At 52.9% G+C, this 9,649-nt stretch overlaps 1 protein-coding gene across 4 annotated transcripts in view; it reads right to left on the minus strand.

Annotated features, from left to right (window-relative positions):
- LOC306813097 (lysine-specific demethylase 4B-like) overlaps positions 1-9,084 on the minus strand; it is a gene marked incomplete at its 5' end in the record, with an annotated part of 36,849 nt that extends 27,765 nt beyond the window's left edge. For 3 of the 4 annotated variants that reach the window (XM_079328179.1, XM_079328181.1, XM_079328180.1), the window contains 4 exons: positions 4,002-4,195; positions 6,112-6,226; positions 7,211-7,386; positions 8,940-9,080. In XM_079328179.1, coding sequence (XP_079184305.1) covers positions 4,002-4,195; positions 6,112-6,226; positions 7,211-7,386; positions 8,940-9,080 — 626 coding nt within the window. Of the gene's footprint in view, positions 1-4,001; positions 4,196-6,111; positions 6,227-7,210; positions 7,387-8,939 lie in introns of all 4 variants that reach the window. The other variant, XM_079328178.1, reaches the window with a different exon arrangement.
- Positions 9,085-9,649: the final 565 nt, after the last annotated feature.

Raw genomic sequence — 9,649 nt, forward strand, 5'->3', positions numbered from 1 at the left:
CAGTGCAGTGCAGTGACTCCTGCAGTGACTCCTGCAGTGACTCCTGCAGTGATTCCTGCAGTGATTCCTGCAGTGATTCCTGCAGTGACTCCTGCAGTGACTCCTGCAGTGATTCCTGCAGTGATTCCTGCAGTGACTCCTGCAGTGACTCCTGCAGTGACTCCTGCAGTGACTCCTGCAGTGCAGTGCAGTGACTCCTGCAGTGATTCCTGCAGTGACTCCTGCAGTGCAGTGCAGTGACTCCTGCAGTGACTCCTGCAGTGACTCCTGCAGTGACTCCTGCAGTGACTCCTGCAGTGACTCCTGCAGTGATTCCTGCAGTGAAAATCTAAAATATTTTAACCAAGGTTTGGGGTAACTCCATGGACTCCCACTCTTCAGACTTTCATAAGACAGAATTCCAGAAGTGTTTCTAGAATGTATCTGTGACCAGTGCTTCCAACTAATCATATTATTTTAAAGTTCCTTTGGTAATTTGTCCTTAATTCCACATAAACTGCTGTTCTGGCATAAAGTGTACTTTGTGATATCAAAGTCAAACAGATTAGGCATGATCCACTTCCAGTGAGGGAGTGTTTTGGAGAGGAGACGATAGAACTTAAAAGCTAAAGCTGGCTCCCTGTTTTAATTAAAGGGGATTAAACATCCATCATGATAAGGGAAAAGGGACATTTTATAAAAATCAATTACCTTCCTGGGTGTCAGCCTGGTTTAACACCTGCAGTTTCTGAGAGAAGGAAGATCCCACCAGCACTCAAGGAAGGAAAATTAAACACTGATACTGTGCAGCAAGATGGCAACAAAATACCCAAGAAAAATAACTTTATTACCCAGTCCCGTGGTGTCAACACTGTTGACAAAAAAGGATGTTACACTGTAAAGTGTATCTGGCAAATCCTCAATACTGAGATTCAAAGTTTCCTTCCCCACCCCAGGAAGCCTCCAGGTAGGGACTGCACATCTTTGTGGAGATGGAGGAAGCGCTGCTGGAGCTCCTCAGCTTCTAAAAATATTCTTTTGGAATTGCAAAGGCTGAGCCACATCCACTCCTCAATAAAATGCCATAATAACCATGAAGAATGAGGCCTGGCACTCAGCTGTGCTGCTTCTGTCACTATAAAATCACTCTCTGCTTGCACTGTTTGACAATATGCTCCATTTTACATCTCACACAGGAGTGTGTGAGGTAATTATACACAATATGTATAATTGATACAGCAAAAATTCCCACCACCAGAGGCTTAATGTGGGGCTGCAGAATTAAATACATTTCGGTTTTTTCAAAAGTTTGAGACTATGGAAAGGTGGCAATTAAATCCCTGATGTGAGAGGGACATTTCACTGCAATTTGAGAAAAAAGCAAGGGAAGGGCTGGACCTGGAGCTGCCTCCCTGCCCGAGGGCTCACAGCTCCTGCCTCCCTCCCCTTCAGAGGCAGCAGGGCTGGAGGCTCCCCACCCTCCACAGCCTGCAGAGGCACCCCAAGATAATTCATGGGACACACAAAGAAAGAGTTATGGCTTTAACAGGCAGTTTTGAAGCAGATACTACCAATATACAGAGTCCTTGGTTCCACTGAATAAATATCTCTGATAGCCACACAATAACTCTGCCTCTTATTTTAGAGCTCAACCCCAAACTGGTGGAGTTTGTAACTCTCCACACTGCTGCTATTCCCTGAGGTGCTCCCAAGATGATCACTGTCAGAGCCACCAGGCTATAAAAAGGATGAAGGAAGCTGGGAAATTTCCACAGAGGTGGTGCCAGCAAACCAGAATGAACATTTCAGGCAGCCCTGAGCAAAGCCAGGCTGCAGCACTGGAGCTGCAGCAGTGCAGGCCAAGAGCTCCCCCAGCTGAGCTCTGCTGTGCCTGCAGCCCCCAGAACAGCTGGAAAGTTCCAGATCTGCTCCAAGGGGATCCAGCTTCACTCTCTGCAGCCACTGCTTGTTCAGAGGAGAGCCTGAGAATTCCTAAGAGGAGCTGCCACAGGGCAGGACAGTGGCAAAGTCCTGCCTGGTGGCCAAGGGAACAGCAAGGAGGCTCTGCCAAACCAGCAGGGGCATTGTGTCCCAACCCTGCCCATCCTGTCACACACTGCCACCTACCCAAGAGAACTCTGCTGCTGCCCCTGAGCTCCTGCTGGGTTGTGATACTGTCCCTGAGCTCCTGCTGGGCTCTGCTGCTGCCTCTGAGCTCCTGCTGGGTTGTGATACTGCCCCTGAGCTCCTGCTGGGCTGTGCTGGTGTTACTGGGCTCCTGCTGGGCTCTGCTGCTCTCCCTGAGCTCCTGCTGGGTTGTGCTGGAATCCCTGAGCTCCTGCTGGGTTGTGCTGGTGTCCCTGAGCTCCTGCTGGGCTCTGCTGCTCTCCCTGAGCTCCTGCTGGGCTCTGCTGCTCTCCCTGGGCTCCTGCTGGGCTCTGCTCCTGTCCCTGAACTCCTGCTGGGCTCTGCTGGTGTCACTGGGCTCCTGCTGGGCTCTGCTGGTGTCACTGGGCTCCTGCTGGGCTCTGCTGCTCTCCCTGAGCTCCTGCTGGGCTCTGCTCCTGTCCCTGAACTCCTGCTGGGCTCTGCTGGTGTCACTGGGCTCCTGCTGGGCTCTGCTCCTGTCCCTGAGCTCTGTGGGCAAAGGGGATGAGGAGCTTCCCATGGGCTGTGGCACCATCTGCTGGAGATGAGACAGAAACATGGGTTGGAATTAAGGGATTCTGGAGGAAAAACTGACAGGATCCAAACTGAACCATGGAATATTCTGAGCTGGAAACCACAGGACCATCAGTCCAACCCCTGGCCCTGCACAGGACACCCCAAAATCCCACCCTGCCCCAGAGCAGTGTCCAAACACTGCTGGGCTCTGGCAGCCTTGGGGCTGTGACCATTCCCTGGTCAATGGCCCTGCACCCCCTGGGGTGCTGGAAGGAAAGAACCTTTCCCTGGCATCACTCACATCCCAGTCATAATCCAAAAATACATTTCTGGAGCTCAGCCTTGTTTACCAGTTTCCACAAGAGATTCTGCAAAACCCCAAAACCCTCCTGCACCTGCCTTGGACAGTGAGCCCAGGGACCAGGAATGTTGGGAAACAGATTCCATGACGAGCTGGAAGGGTTTTAAATATTCCCATTCATGTTCCACAGAGTCAGCCCCTCCCTGCACTCCCTGCCAGGCTGGAAAAGAGCACTGCAGCCATTAATTTCCAGCTCCTGGGGGCTTTAATGTGCCCCAGGCAGCAACACTGGAGCCAGTGGGAGTCCCCAGGGTGGGAGGATGAGTCTGCTGTGCCAGGGCACAGTGACAGCACAGCCCCCCTGGGACATCTCTGCTCTCATCTGCACACAAATGTCAATAGTTATTAGTCACATCAGGATCTTCACAAAGCTCCCCTGGGTTGCTGAGTCTCTGCACTTTTACTCTTAAATTGCTTTTAAAAGAAGCACATTGGCTCTTGGTAACTTACTCCAGACTTCCTACATTCTCTATTTCATCCTTAACTATCTACTGCTTCTGTGGAAAGTTATTTCCAACCAGTCTGTGCATCCACAGTGTTGAAAAATGCTTTAAAATGCTTTACACTAAAAAGTGACCACTTAACTTGTCCCTGGAGCTGAGAGCATATTTCTGTATTTAAATAATGGAAATCTGAAAGCAACAGATGTTTCCTGCCTAGAGCACAGAGCAAGAACAACAGTGTTTCACTCTGACAGTGCCCCTGAAGCATCCACACATCCCCATCCCCATTTGCTCTCCTGTGCAATAGTTTGCAAAAATCCCCCAGTGCTGAAATCTGGTTTGAATTGTGATGTCAACGAGTCCCCTAATCCTGCTGCAAGTCAGGAATGGGGCCTCTAAGCAAGGCAGCATGAAAGAAAGTGAAACTGCTTTTAAATGTAGAGCAGGAGGCAAGAGGAGAGGAAAAAATGAGAATGGAGAGATGAGGCAAACCTGATGGGATTTGGTAGAGGTGGGGAAAGGAGATCTCAGTGGTGCCAAGAGCCCTCACTCACCAGGATTTGGGCTCCCCAAAATGCAAGTAGTTGATGCTGTAGAGATCCATGTCCTCTGTGTGCCAAGCAAAAGTTGTTTTCCACATGCCAAAGTAGAGGTAGGGAGTGTTCACCCCCTCGATGATGATGCCACACTCGTGCTCCACCATGTCCAGGAGCGTGTTCAGGCTGCCAATGTTCCACTCGTCCACGTCCTGCAAGGAGGAGGAAAGGCTGGCACTGGGAATGGCAGCAGGCAGCACAGCCCAGCTCCCTGCAGGCTCAGAGAGCAGAAAATGCTGCCAGCTGCAGCCCCTGCTCCCAGCAACTGCTATTTATTCATTCATTATTTTATCATTTATTATTTATTGTTGTTATTATTAATATTATTCTATTATTCCTTATTTATTATTATTTATTGGCTGTTCCTCTCTGCCCACAGGCAGGAGGGAGCTCCAGCACTCTGAAGAGGCTCTTGTACTGTGCAACCCCCAGCACTAATTAACTGCTCTGTAATGAAGAAGCATAACCCAGGTCAATCCCACTCCTCTCAGCTGTTCCTCCCCTGATCACAAACTCCCCAATGGGCAGAAGCTCCCAGCTGAGCTCAGGTACAAAGAGAAACCTGCTGAGAGCAGCTGGGTGTCCCCCTGAGCCCAGCAGGGACAGGAGGGGACAGGAGGGGACACTCCCAGCTCCTCTGCACCCCGAGATTTCCACAGCTCTGAGCAGCCCAGATATCCCAGCTCATCCTAATTAACCCCCTATGAAACCACTCTGAGAGCAGAGACACTTGTACATTCACACACCATCCAAAAAAAGGCACTTTCACTCAAAAAGAAAACTGCAGAGGAAGAGATTTAAATTATCTGCCTGAAAAGAGCAACAAGAGAGAAACCTTTATCATTTACAAAATTACTTGAAGTAGAGGATGAAATTTCACCATGGAAAAGCTTAAACAATTTGAATTGTAAAATAATTCAGTGTGCAGGTGCATTGTGTCCTAATGGGGCTGCCTACAAAGAAAAAATCCAAATGCAAAATAATTCATTTAAAATCCAAATGCAAAATAATTTAAAATCCAAGTGCAAAATAATTTAGAATCCAAATGAAAAATCATTTAAAATCCAAATGAAAAATAATTTTAAATCCAAATGAAAATAAATTATTTACATTAAGAATCAAAAAAATATTTTTGATGAAGCACCATTTCCTTGAAATGCTGCTTTTGTTTTTGGTTTTTGCTTTTGTTTTTGGAGCTTCAACAGAGATCTCCATTTTATTCCCTTAAAAAGAAACAAAACCCAAGGTACAGACAATTTTTGCCACAGTCTGCATAAGAATCTGTTTAAATCACACTTTCCCTCATTTTCCTACTAAATTTCAGCTTTTCACAGCTTCCACCAACGATTATCCTGAACCTCAGAGGGAGTTTAGTCCCACTTTTGCAATGAGGGGCAGGCACAGGTGTCCCCAGTGCCCAGGTCAGTGCCGTGGCACAGGTGTCCCCAGGTGTCCCCATGTCAGTGCCGTGGCACAGGTGTCCCCAGTGCCCAGGTCAGTGCCATGGCACAGGTGCCCCCAGTGCCCAGGTCAGTGCCGTGGCACAGGTGTCCCAGGTCAGTGGAATGGCACAGGTGCCCCCAGTGCCCAGGTCAGTGCCATGGCACAGGTGTCCCAGGTGCCCATGTCAGTGCCATGGCACAGGTGTCCCCAGGTCAGTGCAATGGCACAGGTGTCCCCAGGGGCCCATGTCAGTGCCATGGCACAGGTGTCCCCAGGTGCCCATGTCAGTGCCATGGCACAGGTGTCCCCATGTCAGTGCCATGGCACAGGTGTCCCCAGTGCCCAGGTCAGTGCCATGGCACAGGTGTCCCCATGTCAGTGCCGTGGCACAGGTGTCCCCAGGTGCCCATGTCAGTGCCATGGCACAGGTGTCCCCATGTCAGTGCCATGGCACAGGTGTCCCCAGTGCCCAGGTCAGTGCCATGGCACAGGTGTCCCCATGTCAGTGCCGTGGCACAGGTGTCCCCAGTGCCCATGTCAGTGCCATGGCACAGGTGTCCCCAGTGCCCAGGTCAGTGCCATGGCACGGGCTGCAGTGCAGGGGAGCAGCAGGCCCTGCACTCACTGTGTCGTACAGGGAGCCGCTGATGTCGGCCCCGTAGATGGGCGACACAAAGGTCAGGTTCTTCCAGTACTTGCGCTCCAGGTCCTCGAAGTCCTGGTGCCGAGGGGTGCAGTACCTGAGGGACAGCAGGGGAGGGGGATTCCCTCTCAGGGCACTGCATTGCTGCCTTTCCCACCTCTGCACAAAGCCCTCTGTGCTGGCAGCACGAGCAGCACATCCCATCCCATCGATCCTATCCCATCCCATCATCCCATCACATCATCCCATTATCCCACTCCATCAATCCCACCCCATCCCATTATCCCATTATCCCATTATCCCATGCCATCCCACTGATCCTATCCCATCCCATTATTCCAATGATCCCACCCCATCCCACTGATCGAATCCCACCCCATCCCAATATCTCATCCCAATATCTCATCCCATCCCTGAGCTGAGGGCACCTGGGGCTCTCTGCTGCCAGAAAAGCTCCACAGCTGATTATCCTGCAATGGCTTGGGTTGGAGGGACCTTAAACCCACCCAGTGCCACCCCTGCCATGGCAGGGACACCTCCCACTGTCCCATTGCTCCAACCCAATGTCCAGCCTGGCCTTGGGCACTGCCAGGGCTCCCTACCCTTAAAGGGAACAAATCCTGCCCAGAATCCCATCTAAATCCACGACTACGTGAACTCAGTTCTGGTTAAAACACAGGATCCTCCAGAACTCTGGGAAATCCAGACTCTGGAGCAGGATGTGACTGCAGCTGGCACATCCCAGCTGGCAGTGCCCTGCAGAGTGCCCAGGCTCTCGTGCCCAGCATCAGCCCAAGCACTCCAAGAATTTGGATTTCCACCCCAGCCGGAACAGCCAAACACCGACCTTGAACAACCTACACCAACTCCCAGAAAAAGACCCGAGACACCCCAAAACCCACCGAGTCACAAGTGTCTGTGACTCAAGGAAAAGCAGTTTCCCCCCAAAAGCCCCACACTTAACAGGGCTGTGTTGTCTCAGCTCTTTCCTGGGAGGAAAAGCCCCAGACCCCCAGAGCCCCCAGACCCCCAGAGCCCCCAGACCCCCCAGACCCCCAGACCCCCAGCCCCCATCACGCACTTCTCGCTGTTGGCCAGGCGCCGGTACTCGCCCACTGTCATGGGCTTCTTCTGGATGTTGTACTGGGTGAAGAGCCCCGACTGGCCCGTGACCACCTGCTGGATGGGGGCTGGGATCACCATGGCATCGATGTCATCGTACGTGCGGCGCGGCTTCCACTCCTTGGGGGGGATCACCTGTGTGGGGGAAACAAATGTGGGATGGCTACAGGCACTGGGGTGTGGGGGAAACAAATGTGGGACTGGTACAGGCACTGGGGTGTGGGGGACAGAAATGTGGGATGGGTACAGGAACTGGGGTGTGGGGGACAGAAGTGTGGGACTGGTACAGGCACTGGGGTGTGGGGGACAGAAATGTGGGATGGGTACAGGCACTGGGGTGTGGGGGACAGAAATGTGGGACTGGTACAGGCACTGGGGTGTGGGGGACAGAAATGTGGGATGGGTACAGGAACTGGGGTGTGGGGGACAGAAGTGTGGGACTGGTACAGGCACTGGGGTGTGGGGGACAGAAATGTGGGATGGGTACAGGCACTGGGGTGTGGGGGAAACAAATGTGGGATGGCTACAGGCACTGGGGTGTGGGGTTTGCTGGGCAGAATGAGCTCAACTTCCCCTACAGGGCTCTGAACTGCAGCTGAAAGAGGCACAAAACTGGCCTAGAAAGCTCAGATCAATCCTACATGTAAAGTCATTTCTTTACAACAGCTGGAATTCACCAACAAGGTTTATTAAAATAATCTCCCTAGCAGAGTCCTGGAAGGTAATTGCTTGTACACTTGAGTGGACAAGGAAACATTCCACAGAGAGCTCTTCATCAATAGCCAGCTCTCTTTAGAGCAGCAATAAACCCAGTAATTGACCTATGTTTTAGAAGAAATAAGAATTATTTTATGCCTAACAGCTTTATTTCTCCGCTGTGCTTTATTAGGGCTAGCTAAACACCACTCCTAACAAGTCCTTGTCAGAACAATTGATCTCATCAGCCTGTGGTGACGTGGCCACAGAAATTCCCTTTCTAACCACTCAGTCCTGGAGTTTTCCAAGCAGTTCTGTGTCAGGTACTGGAATTTAGAAGCTTCACATGAGAAATTCTGGTAAGCAGAGGGTGCTGGGCAGTGCCCAGGTCCCCAGGGATGGTCCCAGCCCCGAGGCTGCCAGAGCTCCAGGAGCTCACAGGGGTGCTCAGGGTGGGATTTTGGGGTGTCTGTGCAGGGACAGGAGCGGGGCTGGGTGATCCTGGGGGTCCCTCCCAGCTCAGGACATCCCAGGGCTCTACAAAACCCCCACAGCTCCTCTGGTCTGCTCTCTCCACAACCAGAGCAGAGACCTCGGGTTCACTTCCCCAAAGCTCACAGTGCTCAACTCGGGGAACACAAAAACTCCGGGAACACAAAAAACTCCAGAATCTCAGAAGGGAGCCCCACCCCTGAGCATCCCCATTCTCACCTCTCCCGGCCCCATCCCTGAGCATCCCCATTCTCACCTCTCCCAGCCCCACCCCTGAGCATCCCCATTCTCACCTCTCCCAGCCCCACCCCTGAGCATCCCCATTCTCACCTCTCCCAGCCCCACCATTCTCACCTCTCCCGGCCCCACCCCTGAGCATCCCCATTCTCACCTCTCCCGGCCCCACCCGCCCCTCTCCGCCCCTCTCCCGGCCCCACCCGCCCCTCTCCCGCCCCTCTCCGCCCCTCTCCCGGCCCCACCCCGCCATCCCGCCCCGCTACCTTGGCCAGCCCGGCCCGGTGCGCTCCCTGGGACTCCATGTAGGCGATGAAGCGGCCGAAGTCGCGGAACTCGTCCAGCGAGGGCCGGAAGGTCATGATCTTACAGCCGGGGTTCTGCGGGCTCGGGCTCTCGGACCCCATCGCTCCCGTGCTGCGGGACAGGGAAGGGAAACCTGCTGAAACCCCGGGGCTGGACCCCCACCCTAACGAGCTCCACAAGCCTGGAGAGATTGTGCATTTCCTCTCTCTACCCCCACGAGGGGGGATTTTAAGAACCACCCTGTACCGTGCACACGAGGAGCTTCCAACCAAAAATCCGCTCGGAACTCCTGAGAGCAGGATAACCCAGGATTCACCCTGGATCCACCCAGGATCGCCCAGGATGGTCCTGGATAACCCAGAATCACCCAGGATCCACCCAGGATTGTCCAGGATAACCCAGGATCCATCCAGGATTCACCCAGGATCCACCAGGATAACCCAGGATCACCCAGGATCCACCCAGGATCCACCCAGGATAACCCAGGATCGCCCAGGATCCACCCAGGATTGTCCAGGATCACCCAGGATCCACCCAGGATTCACCCAGGATCGCCCAGGATCACCCAGAATCCACCCAGGATCACCCAGGATCGCCCAGGGGCTGAACACAGAGCTGCTGAACATCTCCCCAGCCCAGCACAGGAAGTGGTGCCTCACCAGGATGGTGG

The sequence above is a fragment of the Erithacus rubecula genome (assembly GCF_903797595.1).
Source record: "Erithacus rubecula genome assembly, chromosome: 28".
Classification (NCBI taxonomy): Eukaryota; Metazoa; Chordata; class Aves; order Passeriformes; family Muscicapidae; genus Erithacus; species Erithacus rubecula.